General features: G+C 48.3%; 1 protein-coding gene across 4 annotated transcripts in view; it reads left to right on the top strand.

The window, feature by feature from the left end:
* Nucleotides 1-14,369, top strand: part of IQGAP2 (IQ motif containing GTPase activating protein 2) — a 1,048,054-nt gene extending 1,033,685 nt beyond the window's left edge. For all 4 annotated transcript variants that reach the window (XM_085632282.1, XM_085632281.1, XM_085632284.1 and 1 more), the window contains 2 exons: nucleotides 11,762-11,870; nucleotides 13,396-14,369. In XM_085632282.1, coding sequence (XP_085488408.1) covers nucleotides 11,762-11,870; nucleotides 13,396-13,509 — 223 coding nt within the window. In that variant the 3' untranslated portion in view covers nucleotides 13,510-14,369. The remainder of the gene's footprint in view (nucleotides 1-11,761; nucleotides 11,871-13,395) is intronic.
* The last annotated feature ends 12,335 nt before the right edge of the window (nucleotides 14,370-26,704 follow it).

The raw sequence follows: 26,704 nt of genomic DNA, 5'->3' as shown, positions 1-26,704 counted from the left end.
TGCAGGTGGGGTGCGATGGAATTGCTGGCTTTGTTGAAGATGTGGTGTGGGAGAGGGTCGGACGGGGATCTGGAGTGGATTGTGCCCATGGTCTTGATTGTGTCCTCTATGCTCACGTTGGCCCAGGGTGTCGTGGGCGGTGGGGTACGGTGGGTCCGGTACGGCGAGGTCTGCAGGGGTCATCCGGGGTTTGAAACTGTCTTGGATGTCGGTGATTTTCCGGTGAAAGAAGGTGGCGAGGGAGTCGCACAGGGCTTGCGATGGTGGGATGTCGGCGCTGGAGCGGGGGTTGGAGAGTTCCTTCACGATAGTGAAGAGTTCCTTGCTGTTGTGTGCGTTGTTGTCAAGGCTGTCTGTGAAGGAGGTCCTTTTGGCGGTCCTGATGAGGTGGTGGTGGTTGCGGATGGCGTCTTTGTGGGCAGCGCGGCTGTCTGGCGTCTTGTCGATGTGCCATATGTTCTCCAATTTCCGGCAGGTGCGCTTTGAGTCGAGGAGTTCCGGGGTGAACCAGCTGACTCTTTTGCTGGTGTCTCTGTTGGTGGGTTTTTTCAGTGGGCTACGGTGTTGGCGCAGTCGTTCATCCAGCGTTCGAGAGTGAGTGCACAATCATCGGAGTTGGTGGGGTTGGTCGGAGGGTTGAGTGCGAGGCTTGTCTGTAGCTGTTCTTCAGTGACTTTGCCCCAGCAGCGGTGGGGGGGGTCTGTAGGGTGCAGTGGTGTGTGAGGGGTTTTCGGAAGGAGAAGTGGATGCAGTGGTGGTCTGTCCAGGTGAGTTCGGAGGCGTGGCTGAAGGTGACATGGGGGCTTGAGGAGAAGATGGCATCTAGCGTGTGACCGGCGATGTGGGTCGGCGTCGTGACGAGCTGTTTCAGTCCGAGGTTGTCGATCAGGGTGGAGGAGTTGTTGTTGTTGTTGTTCTCCTCCAGATGATAGTTCAGGTCTGCGAGGAGGATGTAGTCAGAGGAGGTCAGCGCGTGCGTACTGATGAGGTCAGCGATGGAGTCGCAGAATTGAGGCCGGGGTCCTGGCGGATCTGTAGACGAGGGTGCCTCTTAGGGTGGTCTTGGGGTCTGTGTGGATCTGGAAGTGCAAGTATTCGGCAGTGCTGAGGGTGTCGTTGGTGTTTGTTGAGACGGTGTTTTTGTGGACGATGGCGATTCCTCCTCCGGCCTTGTTGGTGCGGTCTCTGCGGGTGATCTTGTACCCGTCTGGGATGGCTATGGCGATGTCTGGCGAGGAGGCTTCGTTCATCCAGGTCTCGGTCAGGAAGGCGACGTCTGGTGATGCGGTGTCGAGTAAGTCCCAGAGTTCGACGGCGTGTTTGTGTGCGGAGCGGGTGTTGATCAGGATGCATCTAAGCTGGTTGGGTTCTGTCTTGGCGCTTACGAGGCAGGAGAAGCTGCAGTTCAGGCAGGTGAAGGGACCGAGGGTGCGCTTCGGGGCGGCCTTGCAGCAGGTGTGGGTCCTTCCTGGGTTGAGAGCGACGAGGCTGTTGGCGTCGTAGCGGCGGCGGTCCTCGTGGCTGCTGCGGGGGCAGGGGTTCCGGCGCTGGGCGCGGTCCAGTTGCGGACGGGCGCGGACGTGCTTGCCTTAGGCGCGCCAGCGGCGCGGCCATGCAGCGGCTGCCATATATAGAGCGGTGGGGAGGGAGGAGCAGCTGGGAGGCGGGAGGCGAGGTTCGGGTGGAGCGATTGGGCGCATAGGGTGTGGGGCCGCAGGGGAAGCAGCGGCGGTGACGGGGGAAAGGAGACAGGCGCGGGGCTCGGACTCGAGAAGGGGGCACAGAAGTCAGCACAAGGGGTACAAAATCAAAGGGGGCATAGAAGTCACAGAAGGCACAGAAGTCAGTCGGTACAAAATAAAAGGGGGCACAGAGGTTGGCGAGGGGTACAGAATTCAAAAGGGGGCACAGAAGCAAAGCAGCGAGCGGGGGAAGGGGGACACAGAAGAGGAGCGGGCAGACAGTTACAGGCACACACAACAAGCGGAAACGAACCTAAGGCCACCACTGGCCACCAGGGATGAGGCGCAGGTGGATGCCTGCGGGTGGTGGAGGGCCTCGATTTCACTGGCAGCAGTAGAGATAGCGGAGGTGCAGGCGGAGCTGCAGCCGGGGGGGGACGACCTACCTGGGAAGGTCAAGGTTCTCTCTCCTCACCGCGCAGCAGCCGCCATAGGGTGTCTTACCAGGAAAAATATTTCCCCTGCAGAGAAAAGGCAGAAACTTTAAAATATTGTCAAGGAATCCACAAGGTAATATATGTCAGGTGGTGTTTAGGTGTTAAGATTCTGGTAATAATGAGCCCTGCTGATAATAAGTATCATCTCTCCTATTGAACATGGCAGAAATTGAGAGCATTCCTTTTAGCCTTATCCACGATCATTTAGTAATAAGGTGATACCTATAAACAAAATCTGTTGGGGACATAATTCATGATATATCTCACAGGGAGATTCTAGTCAGTGGTTGCCTCTGTGAGATGTGTAGAAGTGGTACGTGGCTCCCCCTTCTCTTCCTGTAGTCGTAGCTGGAAAGTAGCAACCTTTCTTGTAGTTTTATATTGCAAAACTTGACCCGAAAGTATTGAAGCTCCTTATATGAGCACCAGTTACATAACACAAGGTTACATTCATTTTTAGGTCTTGCCTAGCGATGCAGCACATGCGCTGCTCGCCTTAGTGAGATCTATTGTTGTCAGTTTTTTGTCGGAAGGTGGACAGGACGTGCACGGGTGCAGAGGACAGGAGTTGTGCATGCGTACGCACCTCTCCCGTCCGTGCTGGCGGCATTTGAGCAGAAAGCGCGCATGGCGCGCTTTTACTCTCACTGTGACAGCTTGTACAGGAGTTGTGCACGCGTACGCACATCTCCTGCCCGGCGACAGCTTTTGTGTCAGCGACTGGAAGGATTCGATAGATGTAGAGACACCCACCCAAGGGACGTTTGCTAAAAGGGGGCAAGCTCAGCACAAAGAGACCGTGACATGGCGAGGAGACGGGGTTCCGCTTCCCCGAGGGGCTGTCGCCATTGCCAGCACAGAACCGTGACAGGTGAGTGTGGACGCAACATCAGTGAGGCAGACATTCACTGCCTGCCACCACTCTTCATTCAGCCCACGTGCTGTGTCCTCCCGTTTTGCTCCACATTTCATCCTTCCCCATTGTCCCTACTTCCCTTTCTCATCAATCCAAACGTTCCATTTTAAGCAGCACTTCACCACCACAACGTTCCCCCCACACCTTGCCCATCCCGCTTTCCTTATGCCCAAACCTCTCCTACAGCACCCTTCCCCCATGCCCACCCTTCTCACTCCCTGCAGCATCCTTTCTACCGCCTCCCCACTGAGGAGATGGGGCTCCGCTTCCCCGAGGGGCTGTCGCCATTGCCAGCAAGGAACCGTGACAGGTGAGTGTGGACGCAACACCAGTGAGGCCGACATTCACCGCCTGCCACCACTCTTCATCAGCCCACGTGCTGTGTCCTCCCATTTTGCTCCACATTTCATCCTTCCCCATTGTCCCTACTTCCCCTTTCCCATCAATCCAAACGTTCCATTTAAAGCAGCACTTCACAACCACAACGTTACCCCACACCTTGCCCATCCCGATTTCCTCATGCCCAAACCTCTCCTACAGCACCCTTCCCCCATGCCCCACCCTTCTCACTCTCTGCAGCATCCTTTCTACCGCCTCCCCACTCTCCTGCATCCCCATTATCCCTTTCCTCCCCGTCATCTCCCATCACTCCACACCCACCATCTTCCTCCGATCAACATCCTTCTCCATTTCCATTACCCCCTCCCCAACACTACACATCCTCACCGCTCAGACCATCTTTCCCCTTTCATCAGTTCCGTAAACCCACTTTTACTTATTCACATCTTTACCCATCCCCCATTCCATTTTGGTACCCCAGCCATCACATTGGAGATTACGGCTGCCTATTGCCAAACTTTTTGCTCATGACAGGTAAGAAAAAACGAAATCCCTTCGAAACTGGCAGGTTCCAAAATACACATACGGCGGGTCCGATTGGGCGTAAAAAATAAGGTCAAACTAGTAAGGTTTAAGGAGAGAGGTAAGTAGTCAGGCTAATGTGGCTTACTATGTCTCGGATCATAATTACTCTTGTTTAAGGTGGAGTGGGCCTCATGGGAAAGGTAAGCATCCAAGGAGAGGGGGTCTCATAGGACAACAAGCATTGGCATAGCCAATAGGTCTCACCTTTGGGATCTTATAAGTGTTTAGTTATCCGGCACAATATCCTTGGTGCAACAACATCAACTGTTGCATGGCTAAACACTTATAAGTTCCCAAATGTGAGACCTATTGCATTGCAAATGCTTGTTCTTTTAAGGCACACTCCTCTGCATGCCAGGAAAACCTTCGTCCAGGCGTTGATAGTGAGCTGCCTGGACTATGAGAATTCCCTTATGGCCGCAATGAATGATTGCCTCTATTCCAGACTTCAGGTGGTACAGAACATGGCAGCGAACCTCGTCTGTAATCTTCCTTCGTGATCTCCATCTGAATCTTTATTACGTTTCTTTCATTGGCTTCCCATAAAAAAGCATGTGCTCTTTGAACTTATGTTTTTGGTCTTTAAATAACTGCATGGGAAGGGACCATGTTATCTTAAGAGCAAACTGTAGCCATATATCCCGGTACGCTGGCTCAGATCCATTGAGCTACTATTGCTACCACCCAAATGTATCCGTACAGCCAGATATGGTGGCCGCTCCTTTTCCTTTTTAGCTCCCAAATACTGGAATCAGCTACCCTTGCCTCTTCATTCTTGCTCAAGCTTAATCTCTTTCAAGAAACTCCTGAAAACATGGCTGTTCCACTTTTAATCATCTTATGTAATTGTGACCTGTATCTGGCAGCTTTGGCATCGAGAGATCCCTTCGAGAATGATTTGTGCGCCTAATAAATATAAATGTATCTATCTATCAGCTGTAGAGAATTTCCTGTTTCAATATTTGTTGCGCCTGTAATGCTCTGTCATATTTACTGTCTATTATCATGTTAAGTGGTTGGCCTTTGTATAGCATTCACTCTGTCACTTGTAAAATCTTGTAGTGTAGCAAAGGAATCTGACTTGAAGTGCCCCACCACATAATTCGAGGCTTTCCGTCGCAAACCAAGCTTTATGTTCTGGATATTGTGGTTTGGCCATCTCTGGTAGGGTGGTGATGTTGTGTTCAGTGAGCTCTAGGTGTGTGATTTTTTTGTATCTGAGTGGTCTATTAAAGGCCTTTAATCAATTGCTTACACATATCTTAGGATGGTAACATGGCATTTGTCCAGTGATTAGATATACTTTGGGTTTATCAGTGCTAGTCTTGTTGCATCTTTGAAATGTGTTTGGATGTGAAACCTGTTTTGCCTCAAATGCTCCGTTGGACAGATGTGCATCTGATACGGTGTAACTACATAGCGAGTTCTGTTGGGCCCAATTTATTGGTAGACTGAATGGCATATTGAAGCTGTGATGGGTGAATGTGGAGTGTTCTGCCTCAGGTACATTGTCTATGTGTATGTGGATTCTTGCATGTTGTTCATGGTTGCAGGTGCTTTTGATTTCTCCAGCTCTGTAAGGAAAGGTAGCACCCAGTGTACTCCGAAAGTGTAATCATACTTTTTAAAACTCTGCACATCATTTTAAGTTGGTCCTTTGTAATGGACTGTTGAGCCCAATCAGGAATTCAGGGCAATTGTTTAGTAAAATTATTTGTGTATTATTCATATCTGAAAGAAACACGTTAGTTAGATTCCTCACCTTAGAATATCCCCAGGCGTCAGACTGGATCCGGAAGATTTTTCGTCAGCAATACCCCTTGCGCGTCGCTAGGCGTCGTCTGCGGCTCCGCGTCCGTCGTCGGCGTCGTGCGCCGGGATGACGTCGTCGGAGTACTTAGACGCCGCCCTCGCGCGCTGACGTCAGTTCTTCTTTTTTCCGCGCCAGTAAGCGCAGATCCGGGAGAGCTACCCCTTTTAGTCTTTTTTGACTAACTCTTTTTGATCATTTTTGATCCCTGTCTGTCGACATCTGGTGCCGGTAGGATGCCTGGGTTCAAGGCTTGTGAAGACTGTCATCGACTGATGTCGGTGACCGATCACCACCGCCGGTGCCTCTATTGCTTAGGCCTCGACCACGACGCGGAGTCGTGCAACGACTGCCAGGCCCTGACTTCGAAGGCTAGGCGGGAGCGGTCCCGCAAGCTTCTCGAGCTTCGCCACTCGGCTCCGCGTCGTGCGCGATCCCGGTCCAGGAGGAGGTCCAAGGATCGCTCGCGGAGCCCTAGCCGACGCCACCATCGATCGTCGGGCTCCAAGTCGTCGGGTAAGTCCAAGCACTCAAAGAAGTCCAAGAGGCGACATCGCTCTTCGGACTCCCCTCGCCGGTCGCGCGACTCGGCCGAGGGTCCAAGTGGTTCCACCCCCGCGGCTCCGGCGGAGCCGCAGGTGCCGCGTCCGCCCCCATACCTTCCGGTCCCTGGGGCTGACGCGGCGCCGGCGGAGATCAGCGCCTTCCTCTCGGCCATGAGGAGCCTGGCCCCGCCGTCGACGCCCGCTGGCGCGCCTTCGGGCCCCGCGGGCTCGACTGGGCGACCTCGCGTGCCGGCGGCTCCGGCCCCGGCGCCGTCGACGACTCCGGTCTCGACGCCGCAGGTCCCCGCGGGGCCCATGCCTGGGCCCCAGTCGACGCCGGTTGACCTTGTCACTCCTCCACCGGCGCCGACGCCTGAACCACCGACGCCGTCACCGGCGCCGCCGACGCCTGTGACGCCGACGCCCCAGTTTAGCCCTCATCCGGACCCGACGCCGGCACGGCGTCCGCCGACGCCGCATCCGACGCCGCTAGAGACCTACCATCTCTACAGTCCGGTTCCGATCATTCCTCCTGTTTATCAGGAATCGGAAGAAGGGGGCGACTGGGAGGGGTTCGAGGACCCTCTGGCTGTTCAGTCACAGCTTTCTCAGGACTGGGCAGATGAACTGGGGGAGGCCAGCGGGCTGGACACCTCGCCAGACGCTGGATTCACTTCTCCTCCGACCGTGGCTTCGGAGGAGGGTGCAGCATTTTCTGTGGTGCTGCGCAAGGCGGCTGAGGCCCTTGGGCTCGAGTTGCCTGCCGTGGCTGTGAGGACCAACATCCTCACTGAGGTGCTTCAAACCTCAGCAAGCTCCACTGAGCCTCTGCTGCCGTTTAACGAGGCCCTCACTGACGTTCTGCAGGGCACCTGGTCCAAGCCCTCCACAGTTCCTCCTGTGGATAGGAACGTTGCCAGGCGCCACCGCCCTGCTCCGGGCGACCCCAGCTTCCTGTCCCAACACCCCACCCCCGAGAGTCTGGTTATCCAGGCCTCTACTTCCCAATCCTCCTTCCCGACCGCTCCGCCGGACCGGGATTCCAAGAGACTCGAGCAGTTTGGCAAGAAACTGTTCTCGTCCCTTAGTTTGGGCCTGCGGTCCTTAAATACCGCCTGTCTCTTGGACCGTTATTCCCATTCCCTGTGGGATACGGTGGAGGACGTGCTGCCCCTGTGTCCGGAGGAGGTCCGGCCACGTCTTTCCCAGGCTCTGGCCGATGGGAGGGATGCAGCACGGCACGCCATAAGATGTGGGCTTGACACCACGGACTCGCTAGGTCGGGCGATTTCCACCACGGTGGCGCTCCGCCGCCACGCCTGGATGCGGTCCACGTCATTTTCCGGGGATGTCCAGAACACCCTCATGGACATGCCCTTTGATGGCACTCGCCTGTTTGGTGAGAAGGCGGACAGTGCGCTGAACCGCTTTAAGGACTCCCGGGCTACGGCCAAGTCCTTGGGCCTCTCGGCTCCGCGGGCGCACACCTCCGCTTTTCGCCCCTTTCGTGGCCAAGGAAGGGGCGCCTCCTCACGTCCGCAGAGCCACCAGCCGCAGAACCAACCTGCGCGCGGTCGCGGACGTGGCTTCCGCCGTGGCGGAAATGGAGGCCGACGTGGTCAGCCCACATCCACCCCGGCAGCATCCGCCTCAAAGCCTTCCTAGTCCGAGCTTTCAGGCCCATACCACGCCAGTGGGCGGCAGAGTTCGCCATCACCTGCTCCACTGGCGGTCCATAACATCGGACAGGTGGGTGCTGCAAATCGTCCGAAGGGGCTACTCCCTCCCCTTCGAGACGACCCCTCCAGCCATGCCACCACAGCACCACCGTATCTCGGGGGATCATTTGGATCTTCTCCGCGAGGAAGTTTCGGCTCTCTTGGCCAAGGGGGCCGTCGAGCGCGTTCCGAGTCCAGAAGTAGGTCGTGGTTGTTATTCCCACTACTTTCTGGTTCCCAAGAAGGGCAAGGGGGGCCTGCGCCCTATCTTGGACCTCCGGAACGTCAATGCCTTCCTCCGAAAGGAAAGGTTCAAGATGCTAACGTTGGCTCAGGTTTTAGCTGCCCTAGACCCTGGAGACTGGATGGTAGCGTTGGACTTGCAGGACGCATATTTCCATATCCCCGTCCTGCCGGCCCACCGGCGTTACCTGCGGTTCACGGTGGGCCAAGAGCACTTTCAGTTTACCGTGCTCCCCTTCGGCCTCACCAGTGCCCCTCGGGTGTTCACGAAAGTGATGGCGGTGGTCGCAGCTCATCTGCGCAGATCAGGGGTCCCAGTCTTCCCCTATCTCGACGACTGGTTGTTGAAGGCGGGCTCGCCCCAGGCAGTCGTCTCCCACCTCCAGACTACGGCGGATCTCCTGCATTTGCTGGGGTTTTCCATCAACGTGCCGAAGTCACACTTGAGTCCCTCTCAGAAGCTCCTCTTCATCGGAGCGGTTCTCGATTCGGCGCAGTTCCGGGTCCATCCACCGGAACAGCGGGTCCGGGATATACAGGCCCTGATTCCCATCTTTCGGCCTCTATCCCGGGTTTCGGTCAGGCTAGTGTTGCGGCTTCTGGGGCTGATGGCCTCCTGCATCCTACTAGTGCATCACGCCAGGCGGCGAATGCGGGCTCTGCAGTGGGACCTGAAGTTTCAGTGGGCCCAGCATCACGGCAACCTGTCCGACCAGGTCTTGATCTCGGAGGGCACTGCACAGCAGTTGCAGTGGTGGCTCACGGACCGCGAGTGGGTCAAGGGCAAGAGCCTCTCCCTTCCCCAACCGGAGCATGTCGTAGTGACGGATGCGTCCCTCCTGGGTTGGGGTGGCCATATGGGAGAGGCGGAGATCAGAGGCCTCTGGTCTCCGGCGGAGTCTCGTCTCCACATCAACCTGTTGGAGTTGAGAGCGATCCGACTTGCACTGAAAGCCTTCCTTCCCTCTGTCAGGGGAAGTGTCGTGCAGGTGTTCACGGACAACACCACCGCCATGTGGTACTGCAACAAACAGGGCGGGGTGGGGTCGTGGACCCTTTGTCAGGAGGCTCTGCGCCTCTGGACATGGCTGGAACACCAGGGCGTCACCCTGGTGGTTCAACATCTGGCGGGCTCTCTGAACGCCAGAGCAGACGAACTCAGCCGCCGGTGCATGATGGATCACGAATGGCGTCTGAACTCCGAAGTGGTGCAAGGCCTCTTTCAGCAGTGGGGAGAGCCTTGGTTAGATCTATTCGCCACCGAAGAGAACGCGCAATGTCAGCAGTTCTGCGCGTTGGAATTTCCAAGGCGGCACTCGCTCGGCGACGCTTTTCGTCACGAGTGGAGTTGCGGTCTGTTGTACGCCTTTCCGCCTATACCACTTCTGCCCAGAGTGCTGAAGAAGATCAGGCGCGACCGGGCCCAAGTCATCTTGGTGGCTCCGGATTGGGCACGAAGATACTGGTATCCCGAGCTACTCAGTCTGTTGACCGATCCCCCGATACGTCTGCCCCTTCGGGAGGATCTTCTGTCGCAGCAGCAGGGGACGGTCCTCCACCCGAACCTGTCCAGCCTCCACCTCCATGCGTGGAGATTGAGCGGCGGCAGTTGATGCCATTTGACTTGCCTCCTGAAGTCTGTGATATCATTCTGGCAGCCAGGCGTCCCTCCACAAAGTCGGTATACGCCTGCCGGTGGAACAAATTTGTGGCATGGTGCACAGCAAAGGCTGTGGATCCCCTTTCCGCCCCTCTTTCTGAGGTTCTCCTCTTCCTTCTTTCTCTGGCCCGGCAGGGCTCTGCCCTGGGCACCCTGAAAGGTTATCTTGCTGCCATCTCCGCCTTCTTGCGGCTTCCTGATCAGCCTTCTCTTTTCAAGTCCCCTGTGGTTACACGCTTTCTCAAAGGCATTACACACACGTTCCCTCCTGCCCCTTTTGTAATGCCTCAGTGGGACTTGAATCTGGTTTTGACATTCCTGATGTGCGCTCCCTTCGAGCCTCTTCACAATTGCCCTCTTCGTCTTCTAACTCTAAAGACTGCTTTTCTGGTAGCCATCACCTCGGCTAGACGGGTGAGTGAGCTCCAGGCTTTATCTTCAAAGCCTCCTTTTCTATCTGTTCATCCGGACAAGGTTGTCCTTCGGCCTCGTCCCTCTTTTCTTCCTAAAGTGGTGACTCCATTTCACCTTGGGCAGTCTGTCACCTTGCCCACCTTCTTTCCGCCTCCGCATCCTTCCAAAGAGGAAGAGAGGCTCCACCGTCTGGACCCAAAACGTGCGCTCTCCTTCTATCTGGACCGCACAAAACAGTTCCGGGTGGACGACCAGCTTTTTGTTGGGTACGTGGGCGCTAAGAAGGGGAAAGCTGTGCACAAACGAACCATCTCTCGGTGGGTCGTTTTGTGTATAAAAATCTGCTATTCCTTGGCTAAAAAGGACCCTCCTGTTGGGCTGCGCGCCCATTCTACTCGGGCCACGGCGGCTACTACTGCCTTGGGACGGGGAGTCCCTTTGCAGGACATCTGTCAGGCGGGGACGTGGGCTTCTCTACACACGTTTGCCAGGCATTATTGCCTTGACAGCCAAGTCCGGAGGGATGGCTTCTTTGGCCGTTCTGTCCTCCAGGACTTTCTGGTGTGATCTTGGTTCGCAGACCCACCACCGGGGATGGTATTGCTTGGGTATCTATTCTAAGGTGAGGAATCTAACTAACGTGTTTCTTTCAGATGAACAAGTTACTAACCTTCGGTAACGATGTATCTGTAAGAAACATTAGTTAGTTAGATTCCTCACCGACCCTCCCATCCTCCCCGTTCTGCGAACTGACATCTAGGGTTAAGGTTGTCCTTTCAGGCCCCTAGATTTTATTTTTGGCACCAGTGTCGGTCTTTGCATGGCTCTGCGTTCCTGGCGCGGAAGGCTATGTACAAGAACTGACGTCAGCGCGCGAGGGCGGCGTCTAAGTACTCCGACGACGTCATCCCGGCGCACGACGCCGACGACGGACGCGGAGCCGCAGACGACGCCTAGCGACGCGCAAGGGGTATTGCTGACGAAAAATCTTCCGGATCCAGTCTGACGCCTGGGGATATTCTAAGGTGAGGAATCTAACTAACTAATGTTTCTTACAGATACATCGTTACCGAAGGTTAGTAACTTGTTCTTTACAATATTGTTAACATGAGTTGCACAGTACAAAAATGTGGCATTTATTGTTTGATTCTCTGAAACAACTGCTAATGCTGATAAGCCATGTGTGTGCTTCACTGCAATGATTGTAAGTACTTTTACCTAATTTCACCGATAATGAGCTTTACATATTATGTAGACCTGTGGCTGTCTCATCAAGTCCACATCTTAACTTTGGGATATCATTGTCATTTTAAAACATACGTGTGAAATTAATGTATTCTTATTCGTCTTAGGTTCAAAAATGTATTATTCGATATCACCCCTGGCGAAGAAGTGGGAGATTTTGAAATTAAAGCAAAATTCTTGGGTGTCGATATGGAAAAGGTGCAGCTTCATTTCCAGGTAAAATTACTTGTGCAGTAAATGACTTCACCAGACTAACTATGCAGGGCATATTCTAAGATTTCAGAATTATGGATAGTGCAAATATGTGCTACCCATGTTTGCATAGGATTCACATTTGCTACAAAAAGGACATTTGCATATTAAGGTGAGCTAGTTGCCCATTGTACGTGTGAGCTGCTGGTCCGCTAATGGCAATGCAGGAAACTTGGAACTTGATTAGTGATTGGAAAGATACAAGCAAATGTCAGGCAAGCAGTGAGCCAGAGTGAGAGCAGAATTACTGGAGGGAGTTTTTTTATAAAAGAGATCAGGCAAGCTTATTATATTTGAGACACAGGAAGAAACTGAAAGATCAGAAGGAGCCAGAGTAAGTCAAAGATTGAAGATATAAATAATCCTATAATCCTTATAGATTAGATGTTGGCTTAGACAGCCATCAGACACAGATGGATCAAAATGGATTTATGCCATGATATTTCCATTTCAGTTTGTGTTATCTCTTGGTTACTATGACCCAATAGTTTCTTTTTAGCAAATTTTAAGATGGAACAAGCAGACAACACATTCAGGACTGTACAAATCAAATGCTAAAAATCAGACTGTCTCACTTCTATACTTAGAAATGTTACACAAGCTGATATTGCAACTTTATGCAACCTATTCACTAAGGTAAATTCGGTCATAAGCATATGTTTTTACCTTAATTATGCTTCCAAGGAATTTACAAAGAGATTCCTGGCAGGGATAAACGTTTTTTTAATTGGTAGAGATTTCCACTACAAGTATGGGGATCTCTGCACCTGTAAGTCCCAATCACAGAGTGTGATCGTAGGTGTTCCTTGATGTTTCAAAGTGTGTTAACTTTGAAAGATTGTGAACTCTGAGACAAGTACTTTTATGGACGTTTTCAAACTGCTCTTATTCTCCTTTCCGCCCTGCAAATGGTAGGATTTTGGCACCAGCCAGGAGCTGATGTAAAACCCTATCCAAGGTGGGAGGGGGAACTAATCTCTCCAAATATGGGGTAAAATATTTCCCCTGCAGTGTTGAAAAATATGACACTGATAAACTTTAAAATCATGTTTTTTCATATGGAATCCACATGGAAGCCTACACCTGGTGCATCTTTTCATGCTGTCTTCTATTTGGATTCATGAATTATGAAAGTTGTAAAACTACTAAGGGGCGTAGATTTAAAAATCTGAATGTACTTGTGCTACATTTTTAGGAGTAAGCCCCTACATATATGCTGAATACATAGTGCATAGTTAATGCAAATGTTTGTTTGTAGAATGTGGTGTTTGAAAAAAGGAGTAATCAGAATGCCTCATCTTCTAACCGATGTCCAGATGTTTATGGCTGCCTGTGCTCTTTCTCTTCATCTCAAGCATGAAAAGAGTAATACAAACCTTTAAAGTAACTGAATTTACATGTATATTTTGGATCTCTCTGAGGTATTGTACACCAGTTCAAAATTTCAACACGGTTCAATGTCTTATGGGACAACTGTGTTTCTTTTCAGGATTTGTTGCAGATGCAATACGAAGGTGTGGCCGTCATGAAGATTTTTGACAAAGCAAAAGTGAATGTTAACTTGCTTATATTCTTGCTGAACAAGAAATTCTACGGTAAATGAAGAGTAGAGCACTCAGGACCAACATCACAAGGAGCTATCAGGATGTCCAAAACTTTCAAAAGGAATGATCAAAGGTTCTTCTCCATAATCTTTGATTACAACAAGAAAGAACTGAAACCAAAACTGTCCAAACGAATGTATTCTTGTGCCTTTTATGTTGTTCGTTACTGCCGTAGAAAACATGTAAACTATCTGAAACACTTCCTGGTCTGTGGTGTAGGTACTTTCAGTTGATGTCTTCGTAGACGTGCAATGTTCAACCTCTTTGATTTGTTTCAAAAGTAGGCAGAAGACAAAATGGCTTCAGTGATATAACCCTTGTTTGCTCAAATTAATTTTAAAATCCCTTATATTGAGAGTGAAAGCGTTTAATGCAAGCAACATGGTTGAACGCATAAAATAATTCCTTCTTGTAAAGGTTATTTTCTGACAGATTTTTTTTAGTTTTAAAATATTGAACTAGATTTCTGATACTTGTCAAATGTAAAGTAAACTATTGTGAAATTTATAATAAAGTTTTATAGGTAAAATTAACAGTAAAGTCACCAGATGATCGCTGTAAAGAAATATATATTTTATGTGATTTATTCGTACTAAATAAAATCATGCACTACTGCCTCATGCTCAACAGGACTTAATAAAGGCAGTCTTTAATTTAAATGGTAACTGGGCAAGCTGGATATTGATTAGTTGATTTCCCAATTTAAGGTATGCGAACACCTTAAAATTGTGCCTTTTGTATATCGATAGCTGTGTCTTTGTTACTTATTTTTAATGCAATAAAATCCATATATAGATAATTTTTAAATGTTTTCGTTGAATATTTTTCTGTGTAAAATAAATATTAATTAAGAATGCAATATTGGCTACGCGCTTATTTGAGGAATTATTATGTGTGCTGCTGTCGTTTGACCTGGAGGATCCTGGAGGCACCTATTTGCACAGCGTGTTTTGCGCTGGAGGGCCAAACAAGAGATGGGAAGTACAATGACCCTGAGACAAAAAATTGCTTTTATTGATTGAGTCGACAAAACAAAAGATTTCAAAAGAGTTCCAGGAGTCCCAAGGAAGTATATGATCAACTTTATTTGTAGGGCTTACAATATTTAAGCAAAGCTCTAAGACAATTTCTTGCACTCTCCCTGAGGTCTACAAAGATGCACTATGTTGGACGGGCCTTTTTATTATAGTTTCAGCCAAATCTTAATAATCTCTCTATTCCTTGTAACTTTTTAAACGTGACATGCATCTTTGCAAATTAGTATGACACACAGCTGTCAAGAAACAAAACATCAGAAAGTTAGTTCCTAGTTTCACTTCTAGTGATAACATTGCTTATGTCCTACCACATAACGATGAGTGTGAAGATAAAAAATTGAAAGCTGCTCTTAAATGCAGCCACTGCCCTAGTGCTGTACATGATAGTTTTGAGTTACTGGCTTGGTCAGATTGGGCATATTAGGAGTTTGGACATAGAATTAAAAAAGAAAGGTATAACTTCAGCTAGTAGGGCACAGAAAACCTTTCTTAATTTCCTAGCATATGACAGGTGATGTTTCTGTACTACTGTCGCCTTGATATACCTCAGAAATTAAAAAGTAAGTCCTGGTGATCAACATTCTTGATGTTAATGGTGGAGTCTCAAATATGCTTGTGCATTTCAAATTCTAACACCATAGAGTTCCCTCTGTATCACTCAGTCTATTGCATAGTCTTCAAAAGAGAACTTCAAGAGGAAATTCAAGAACCGCATTGGAGAGTCTTTTTAAAAAAAAAAAAAGATACTTTTATTGTTGTGCTCTGTACACAACATGGTAGATTCATAGTACATTTCAAAGATCAGAGTCGTACCGTGGTTACACGTTAATGAATGAATAAGGGTCATTGGCAAAATAACACTTGTGAACCTAGCTAACAGAATCCCCCCCCCCCCCCCAAAAAAAAACTGTTCTCTACAAACCTCGATGTTGCTCTTGGCAACCACAACTGCCAGGGTCAACCACAGCTATGCCAATCCTCGTCTCCTGAAATTATTAATAAGCACCACTTGGGATTAAGCGGGACTGCTACACCCACAACCCTGGCCATAATATCCCTTATTTTAGTTCAATAACTTTGCATCATTAGGCACATCCACAATATATGCAGGAAGGACTCCTCTTGTTCGCAGTCTCTCTGGCAAAGCCCACACTCTGCTCAGCCCAATCTGTGTAGTAGTGGCCTGGGGTAATATACTCAATGCAGGACTTTTAGCTGGATCAAACGTAATATGGCACAAATCGCTACTTCCCGAGGGTCCTTGTGGGCCTCCATACACTCTTTATCATCCACATGGCCTATGTCACCCTCCCAAGCAGCTTTTAGTGTCATTAGTTGATCGTGGGAATTGTTTGATTTTTTTTTTTTGTATATAAGTGAGGATTGATTTCTCGGTCAAGGGGTCAGTAAGTAGTCTATCTTCTAACGGGAATGCATCTTCTTGGCCCTCTCCTTCGCGTATATAATGTCTTAGGGCATGTCCCAGTTGGATATATCTGAGCGACTACCCCTGTCCCATTTCATATTCCTGTTAGTGTTTTGTGAGTGATATACGGCTTCCCTCTTCAGACGTCCCCCAGACTGGCCAAGCCAAGCAGCTTCCACTTTTCGAAGTCCTTGAGTTGGCCCACTTCTGCCAGTTAGTCACTATACCAGAGTGGGGTCATCCCCATTAGTTTCCCTTCCCACCTTAGGAACTTAGTAGTTACTCGCCACACCTTAACCACCGTGAGTGTGTGGGGTGGCAGGCCTCTCGATTTCATTTTGCTGTATAGAAGGGAAGGATATCCCCCAGATCCCATTGCTACTCTGTCACCCGGTATGCTGGTTCTGATCTATCAGTTAAAACGCCTTCATTGATGCACACCAGCTGGGAGGCCCAGTAATAGGACCCGACGTCTGGTATCACCAGTCCCCCTTTGTAGACCGCTTTTCGTAATTTACTTAGGGCTATTCACGTCGCGCCACGCTTCCAAAGTAACGTCCTCAGTTCAGAGTCAATTTTGGGAAAAAATAACGTGGGGATCTCATAGGGTGTTTAATTGCATATATTAGTCGGAAGCGTCATCATCTTGAATAGTGCCGCACAGCCCATTAGTGTAAGAGGAAGAGAGCGCCAGCGCTTAGCATCAGTGGAGAATCTGCATTAAAGAGTCTTATTGACTCTATCCTCCAAGGTCAATCACGTGGATCAGAGGGCAGGTCACAAAACATCCAAGCAGCTGCTGTGCCTCTATCCCTCATTCCAGTAAAGAGAAACTATGGTGCAATTAGGGAGATGGCAGGATATCCTCTCAAACCAGAGAGTTCTGATGATCATAAAGACAGGATAGAAACTACTTCATGTTGGGTCTCGGTTCTTAGTTTATTTCCACCTTCTCGCCTCCGTAAAGCAATTGAGAGATAGAGGAATAGGAGACACTCACATGACATGGCTTTGTGCACATAGAGACACTTTGTACATTCCTTTCCTACTCATCAGAAGCTGTTTATTGGGAGGAGGCTGTGAGTCATGGAGGGCATTTTGTGCTTCTGTTCTATACCATCCTCGTTTAAATATGGTCTATAGTTCCCAAATATGAAGGCTTATTATATATGATGTGTGTCATATTGTACCTTTGTTCAAGTACATCTACCATCACCTGAAGTTAGTGTTGACTACTCGTTGTCATTACACTTGGAGGGTCAAGTTTAGGAACAGAATAACTCCGCTATCCAATTGGAAATAAATGATATCTTAAGCCCTGTGATACCAATGGTAAATACCAGCATCCACCACAGATACTGCCCCTAGGCCTCAGAGGAAAAGTCTCACAATCTCATGTCTTTATTTCGCTATATGCAAACATTGAGAGTCGTTAGAAATAACGTGCCAATAAAGTGGACAGGGCCGGACTGGCCGTAGCGGGCACCGGGCATTTCCCCGTTGGGCCGCCATTGTTGGGGGTTGGTTTTGGGCCCCTGGGTCCGATCTTGTTACAGGGCCGTTTTTGCAGCGTAGCTGCAATATCGGCCGCTGTAACTAAATCTTCCGAAACCGGCACGGGCAAACAGCTCGGCTGCACCGCCAACCCCCTCGGGGGACTGGCCCGAGCACTTTGCCAGGGCCGCTTTTGGTTCCCAGTCCGGCCCTGAAAGTGGACCATTCATTTAGGATGGGATACCACCACCACCTCCACTATGGTATTAATAAACACTATCAACAATCTGCAAATGGCCCCACACACAGTGGCTGTGGGCACTGCCATCAGAACCACATCCACACCAGTTTGGTTTAGTGAGGAAGTTGGTACCAGTGGAAGAAAGGGACGTGGTTTTTAGTCCTGACCAGTGAGTGTGACCAAAGTCATTTTGACTTTTTCCTCTGCTCATGGTTTTTCCAGGATTGGGAGAGCTTAAAATCAGGGTAAAAGCTGCTAGTGCCTGTGTGATAAGAAAACTGGGATGGTACCCAATGCACATTGGGTTTCAAAACGGGTTGACCGTGTAATCTCATAGTCTACTCGCCAAAATGTAATGCAGTAGGAAAGATGTGCGCTTTGGAGTAAGCAGTTCTGTGTTATGTGAGAAATCCCCTCAAGCAGGATTATTATTGTGCAAATCATGTTCTTTTTGTATCTGTGTCCCATTACCAGTCATGGTGTAAGAACTTAAGAAACGTAGAAACGCCAGTGCAAAAAATGAGTACCAAGGAGATATTCCCAGAGCAGGCTCCCGGGTCAGTTTTCACATCTGATTATGATTTTGGCATATTTTCATGGCTTAATGGGTATAGTTGACAGATAATGTCCACCTGGTCGGCCATTGCACCTTACTTATGAAGGACTATAACGCAGTCCTTAATCTCAATCTTTGTTCCTGCGCTATGATTACGATAAAGGGTGAGGCTTACAGCACATCCAAGAGTGATGGGATATGGAATTCATAGATTCCCCAAGTCAAAACATTGGGCTTCATTTACTGTTTGGTGGAACAGGAGCATCATCGTAAACTGTTAGTATTTCTGTACCGCCAAACTCATTCTCCCCCCCCCCCCCCCCCTCCTCTTTTTATATTCAGAGCAAGTGCTGTGCTTTCAGCCTGAGGGCCTGTCTGCTACAGGGCTGGGCTGTCAGATCGAAGGGATGATCTTTCCGCTCTATTTAAGGGCAAGCTGACCATCACTTCTTTCATCTACGCTGGACCACCAGGCAAGACGTGGTGGTCAAATTCCCACTTTGGGAGTCCGTCAACCTCTGCAAACAAAAACATGTACCTAACCACCTGTGTTTTGTATGGTACTGTGTGCGCTGCAATCACCCCACCCCCAACCAAATGACCGTCCCTTACAGACATCTCTGCACAGCTCATGTTCACGGAATGTAGGCTGATTGAGACATTCAAGTCTGTACCTATTAGTCTCAGATCCGCTTGAGTGATGAGATTTTCTCAGCTTTGTTCCCTTTGACGATCAAAAAGGAAGAAGTTCAGCATCTCATGCCAACCAAACACGGGTACCTCAAAACAATCCCGTAGAAAATACTTGACTGTGGATTCCAAACAGTGAGCAACAACAGACTAAAGAGCTCTAATAATGGTGAAAGTAGTCCTGGGTTGCTGTCTACCGGTTCAGAGAGGACCTAACCTGGCAGTTTGGGCTTGACTGTTCCCATGAGGAGTATGTGGTCCAGCTCACAGGAGACCATCAGGGCTGGACACGAAGGCATATCCAGGAACCTACATTTAGCAGCTGCTAAGGAAGGGGAAACTGGTGCACTGGAAACCACTGGAAGCAAAGGACCACATCATCAACCCGCTAGAGAAAGATCCCAAAATTCTGGGGGTCATAAAGTTCCACAAGATTGCCCTTGATGGTTGGAGGGATACTCCTGGGGGTTGTAGAGTGCAATTGCACCATCTTCCAAAAACTCCCCCTCACTCCCTTCTTAGAGGTGAGTGAACTGCTGTAACATCCACTTCTCCCAATGAGCTACAGCCCTGAACTCCGTGGTCCTGGGATAAGAGTACAGCCACGTTCTCACCCCTGCTCACCTACTCTCTGCCTACTTCCAGCTAACATTAGCAGAGTGCCAGACTAGCAGGGGAACAAAAAAAGAAGAAAAAATAACTTTTTCCAGTGAGAGACTGATCAAACAGAAAGCCCTCTTTGTGGAGAAGCCTCTTAAACCAGCAGGATTCTGCAAAATGTACATGTTCTTGGCGTCCAAATGAGTACTGTTTTGGGGGACTGCTAGGAACAGTGGCTAGCCCCCACAAGCTTCCTCATTTGTAGGGAGGTAACGGTGCTCGAAGTCTTCCAAGGCACAAAAATGAGTGAATCTGGGAGAAGGGAGTTCGTTTTGTTTTCAGAGGTTCCAACGAATAATGGTGTTGCAATGGAATTGTAATTTGACTTTTTATGTTTAAGCTCCCGAGAGATTGCTGGGCGAACTAATGTAAACGTAGAATGGTTGTTCACTGCAATGTGTATTGTTGTCATGATCTTTGTTGAGAAATGCTGCAAAAGTTAATGGAGCTGGTATTGTGGTGGTGAATTATTACACACCTGTGTTAAACCCTAAAGGCAGATTTTTCCTTTAATTAAATGAAGTTCTTTTTAAAACATAATAGGGATGATCACAAATACAGCCAACGCGTTTCATCCTTATCAATAGGACTTCTTCAGGGCAAAATAGATCTGTTCACTTATTGGCGTTTATGCAGTAGTCCACATGGCAACCCGAATGGAAGGTATAAAGATACTTCTTTCATCAATATATTATGTATTGCAAATTAAACTATGCCTTTATTTGAAGTAATGGATGGATCAGTATATACTAACTCTCAAAGTAAGTGAGTGCTTTCATTCTCACTATGTATAAGGGTTTAGATGGCACTCTATCTAGCATGAATGATAGGTGGGTATGTGATAATTCCCAAGGTTTTAAATCCAAAATCCCAGGTCAGGGAAAGGTTTGTCATAAAAGTGTTTTCACACTATTAGATTACCGGCCAGAATCAGACGACGGGTTCCTCTTACATCGGTGAAAGGCAGGGCAAGCTGCCTCAATTGGCCTCGGATTACTCCTCTTGCTACGCTCAGAGTCAAATGCTAAAATGGATACTTGGTATCCAATTTGGCAGTTTGGATTATGGGGGTGCTAAAACACCAGTAACAAAATCCTCATTTGGCACAATTAAAGCCCAGTGATTTCTGATTTCCATGGATCCTGCAACCTGACACTGTGCTGAGAAATCTCACCAATAATACTCATTACACCGTTAATGGACTATAATAATAATAATATAACACAGGACCGCCTTTAGCGCTGATGGCGCCCTGTGCGACAATGTTTGTTGGTGCCCCCCACGGGCGCTCCCCACAGACTCCCACACTACTACTTTTTAACAGTACCCCTTCAAGTCTCCATAACCACTCTCTCTCAGATGCATTTAATACCAGTTTAGGGTGTCGGAGCACTTCATCACAAACACTTCACAGAGGCATTCAATCATAGGTGTGTAAATCAGTGTATAGGAAATGTTACATAATACTGAGGACTACAAGGTGTAGGAGTTGCATGTCATCCATACTGGTAGGCAGTATAGTTTAGGAGTGCTTGGTCTGGAGAAGCACAGACTCAGAAATTAAATCAGAACCTGATGGTTGGGGCTTACATTTAATAATAATGATTTTTTTTTTTACCATAATGAACCCTTTTTGATACATTAGAATAATGAAAGACGGAGGAAAACATAATGCTCTAATCTTTACCTAGCAGTTTGCATGCAGCTCTTTGGTGACATTAATCTGTCACTGTTCCGTGTTAGGATTTTAACATCTGCACTGCTATTAACAAGAGGATCTCCCTGACAAAAGCACTGACCTATTTAAACTATATGCATTTTGTGATCTGCATGGTACACATTCTTTGCAGCACGCACATTAACCCTCTGTGCTACATAAAATGAGTTAAAACTTCCACTTGACAAAACTCCTTTTCTCTCCAGGAAGAACATTAATCACCACGTTATCTTCACATTTTCATTTTTGTATGACAATTGCGGAGGCCAGCAATGTAGCAGCAGGTGCTTTTAAAACCATAAAATACTTCCAAATAGGCGTCCCCTCGAAGAGTCAGCACCCAGTGCGGTGGCACCGGTCGCACCGCCATAAAGCCGGCCCTCATATAACAAATCTTTATTCGGAAGCAAATGCAAACATAAAAAGATACAAGCATACATTAAAGTTAAACATAATCATTAAAAATATTAGACTATTGCACAACCTACTTTAAAAAGTAGCAAAAGATAAAAAAGCAGAGCCTCTCATTCCACCGTTAATGGACTAAAGATGTTGCGTGCCATAGACAGAAGCTCCATCATATAGTCATTAGGCAGTGCACTCAAAAGTATTTGGGTTTAATAGTTTAGGTTTATATTTCCCATTTCGTTGCGAGCATATATACTCTATAGATTTACATGTTTTGTCAGTTTTTATATGTCTTATAACTTTTATTAGAACATTGGAACGTTGGAAGCTCCATTGAAAACAATGGAGTGCTCCGGGCTTATAATGGCTTGTATAAACCCGGAGCTCCAACATTCCAGTGTTTCTTTGTTCACAGCTCTGGCTGTGAACAAAGGCTTCAGGGAGTCCGAGGGGATTTCAATCCCCTCGCGCTCCCTGAAGGCTTTATTTGTTAGAACATTCTGCCCTCTAGTGGCAGAATGTTCTAATAGCCTTATAGCCCTTCGTAGCAGGGCTATACCGGCATTAAGGTCCCGCTGCTTTGTTAAAGTCCCTCGCCTTCAGCTCGGGCCTTTAACGCTGCAGCGGGCCTTTAATAGCCGGTATAACTTCAGGATTTCACAGGAGGAGTTCAACAAAGGCCAGCCAAGGGTCCAGGAGACGGGGAAGCACGTCTTGGGGATCAGAAACTCACTACACCAGAGGCTCTCTAGGCTTAGGCTTAGGCAGGACTAGACTGGGTCCTTTGCAACAGGTCAGCTGGACAGTTTCAGGGAGGCCTCTGGAGCTTGTGTCCCTTCACTTCATAATAGGAGGTCAGCAAACTGACCCTTGGAGTCACTCTGTTAGACTTGGGTTCTATCCTTCTGCTATCCTTCTGAATCCAAATAACTGACTAACCTATCCACCACTTAAAATGTACTTGCATGTCTCACTATACTAATTCAACACTAATCCTCTATGGGTCCCGGAGTAGCGTGCTACTCTCCAAAAAAGCACTTCGATGCCTCGTCTGGGGTAGTAAGCGCTATACAAATGCAATTACAATACAATACAAGGAGAGATGGTCCTCTCTCAGGGGCATCTGGTAACATATAAAAGTGTTGGGGTGAGTTAAGTACCCCACCGCTTCCCAAAACACACAATAAAACAAGCATGCAAAATAAACACACTGACATGCATTACAATAAAATTAAAAATAAAACAAATGTACTTAACCCGGGCTGCGTCCTTCATCTCCTGTCTGTGGCTCTTAGCATGATTCAAAGTGCAAACTTCTCTAAGCAATGCCTGGCTAGCCTGGCTGATGAGGAGTGATACCCCGAAACCGGTCCCAGGATGCTTGTTTTTGGTCCAGGGAGGACCTTGCTTGGCAGTTTGGGCTGGACTGATCTCCCATGAGCAGCAGGGTCAAGACTGAATTGCGTATGGCTGGGTCTAAACTGGGGTGGCAGAAGGAGCAAAGGTACAATGGATTTAACCCAGATCTCTTGACTGGGGGTGAATGTTTGATTTGTTCCACATTCCGTCCATCAGTTGTGTGTCTTTTACTTTCTAATAGTAGCACAAACAATAGTTCCAGATCAACCATAGCCAGCAAAGGCTGCTATTTATCAAAATGATTGAAGTGACACAAAGAACACAGATCAAAACCTGGTTGAAAACATGAAACAAAAGGGATTATTAAAAAGTATGGCAATGCATGGGACTGACCATTATCCACGTGTCAGAATGGGTCGACATGTTTCAGCTTTCAGAACTGCCCCATCAGGCTTTCTTCAGGTTCTAGAACTTTACTTTACTAACTCCTTTCTATAGTGGTGTTCATTCAACCATCAGCAAGCCTCTACAAAATATTTGCTGAGTCTGTGTTTTTTTGATGGCCCTGTGAATTGTGTAAAACACAAATCAAGTATACTTAGACAATACAGAAAATTGAGACCCAACTTGGAAGAAATTTAATCAAATATGACAATGTGTATTAGAACTATGGTTGGTAATTGTTTATCGCACATGAGCAGTACATACTCCAAAACCATGTGAGTGACCGAAAACATGCTGTATTCAATTATACGTGTTGTAGAGTATCTCACCCTGACTTAAAATTGTGAGGGCCCCATGGAGGAGTTCACGGGGAAACCCTTGTAGTCGCACTCTGGATCAAGGAACAAACATATCAGAACAAGTAGAAAGTAAAATGGACTGTCGTTTTCAGTCGGAATTTCTCTTTCCCCCCTCTTCTGCTCGAGATGTCCCATACACTTCATCAAAGGTGTTTCCCTCAGGATTACTCATGTGGTGCTGCGGAACCTCTGAGTATTAGTGTGTCTCTCGGAGCAGAATGCTAAAAAGCGTCTTTTACTCACTGCTTTGGGAGTGCCCATGTCATATGACGCTGCCCGCATCACGAAACATGGCACTGCGCATGCTATGTAGTGATGTCCTCAATGAGAGATCGCTGGGAGATGTAGGAAAGGTGCCCTCCTCATGTTCAGCATACTATATCTTTGCCTTTTGCTGCTGTGACCAGAACTGGGTTAATTTTATCAAAACCATTGCTTCATTATGTGCTTTTGTAAAGATGGCGCTGTGGTTGTACACGCCAAGGCCTGCTTCCAGAATATTAAGGTAAAGGATGTTTTCGGGATATGATTATTACTCTCTTCAAAATTCCTGTGGAAAGATTGCTCTGAAGGAAAAATAAAAGTTAGAGCATAGGGGTAGTGAAGATCTGTGTCTGCTGTTGGGTATCATCCCCTATAACCCTATCGTCTTGGTGCCACCTGTAGCCACAATAGATCCTTGTTTAGTCCATCAGTGTGTCTTCAAACGGCCTACCCACCGTTATTTATTAAGTAGGATTTTTAATGTGTTATTTTATGGTCACTTTCTCAAAAACTACCCACAAGATATCATTTTCTGTGTGATTTTCTTTGCCCGAAGTGGTTTGTGATATTAGTGGAGCTTCTCCTCCATCTTACAGTGCTGAGATGTTCGCTGATTTTAAAGCGTATATGTATGACGTCATCCCCACATACCTAAGTCTACATGGTCATGTTTTCATATATATCACATTCTCGCTATGCCAATTAATAAATATTGTGCTGACTTTTGACAATCCTGTGCATGCCTAATATCACACAGGGCTGGTGGATAGCTTTAAACCGGAAGGCACAACCTGGCCTGTCCACTCAAGGAAACGGGTCCTTCAAATGAGGAGCACTTGAAAACTGCTGGTGAATGCAAAAAGGTGTGCAGGACTCTATGGACGTGGCTTCATGTTGCATAGTTACAGATAGTAAACAGTTTTGTGTTTGTTGAAATTGTTCTGCAAGCTCCCACCCCCTGACTCTCCTTCCCTGGTAGTATAAATAGATCAGCGCCCTGTGATCTCTTATTCAAACCCCACAATTAGGAGCACCTAATAGTGAGTTTTGGAGCCTGAAATCACAGTCGTTTTAAGACCCCATTAAATTTAATCCGAGTGGAAGACACCTTTTTTTAACACTTTCTTTAAAATTCAGTCAGACGGTCAAAGTTGAGTACAGAATTGAATGCACGACAGTCAATCAATCAAGGATTTGTGTTGCATGCTATTCACCCGTGAGGGTCTCAAGGCACTGGGGAGGAGGGGGGAGATGGGCAGCTCCGGGTCAGCCAAAGAGCCAGGTCTTGAGCCTCTTCCTGAAGGTGTGCACAGTAGGGGAGCGTCTGATGTTGACCGGGAGCTCATTCCAGGCCTTCGCCGTGACGTAGGAAAAGGCTCTTGTTCTGTGGATGCGCGGGGTTTCTGCCTGGGCGAGGTCGGCGGAGCTGAGGTTTATTTTGGGTATGTGGAAGGAGACTCTTTTGTTTAGGTATTTTGGTCCGATGTTGTGGAAAGATTTGTAGGCGTGGGTGAGTAGCTTGAAGGTCACTCTGTTCTCGACGGGGAGCCAGTGGAGGTCTCGCATGTGTTGGGTGATGTGCTCATGTTGTGGGATGCCAAGGATGAGTCTGGCGACGGTGTTCTGGATGGCCTGGAGTTTGCGTAGCAGGGATTTGTTGATTCCAGCTTAGATGGCGTTACCGTAGTCCAGTCTGCTTATTATGAGTGCATGGGTGACGGTCTTTCTGGCTTCAGGGGATCCACTTGAAGGTCTTGCAAAGGTTGTGGAGAGTGTTGAAGCAGGTGGAGGTGACGGCGTTGATCTGGTGGTTCTTGGTTAGGGAGGAGTAGCGTATGATGCAGAGGTTCCGTGCAGGGCCCATGGGGGTTGCAGAGGGCAGTGGACCACCAGTTGTTGTCCCAAGCTGAGGGGGTGGGTCCAAGGACGAGGACTTCTGTCTTCTCCGAGTTGAGCTTCTGACAGCTGCTGCTCATCCAGGCTGTGACGTCTTTCATTCCTTCCTATCCTTCGTAAGGGAGAGGATGAGCTGGGGGCTGTCGGCGTAGTATACTACGCTGAGTCCATGCTGTCCGACGATGGCGGCAAGGGGGGGCCATGTAGATGTTGAAGAGCATGGGACTCAGCGATGATCCTTGGGGTACTCCGCGGTTAATCTCTGTGGGTTCGGAGAGGAAAGGCGGGAGTCTGATCCTTTGGGTTCTGCCAGTGAGGAAAGAGCGGAGCCAGTCGAGGGTGGTTCCCTGTATGCCGGCGTCGTGGAGTCTGGCTGTGAGAGTGGTGGGACACAGTGTCGAAGGTTGTGGAGAGGTCAGCGGTGTGTCCTTGGTTGAGGAGCGTGCGGATGTTGTCTGTGGTAGCGAGGAGGACGGTCTCGGTGCTGTGATTACTGCAGAATCCAGATTGGGAAGAGTCGAGGATGGCTTTCTCTTCGATGCAGTTTGTCAGCTGGCCGTTGACTATCTTTTCAGTGACTTTGGTTGTGAAGGGAAGGAGAGAGATGGGTTGGTAGTTTTTCAGGTCTGCAGAGGGTTTCTTG

The sequence above is a fragment of the Triturus cristatus genome, chromosome 2_1 (genome assembly GCF_964204655.1).
Source record: "Triturus cristatus chromosome 2_1, aTriCri1.1, whole genome shotgun sequence".
Classification (NCBI taxonomy): Eukaryota; Metazoa; Chordata; class Amphibia; order Caudata; family Salamandridae; genus Triturus; species Triturus cristatus.
This window is presented reverse-complemented; position numbering and strand designations above follow the sequence as displayed.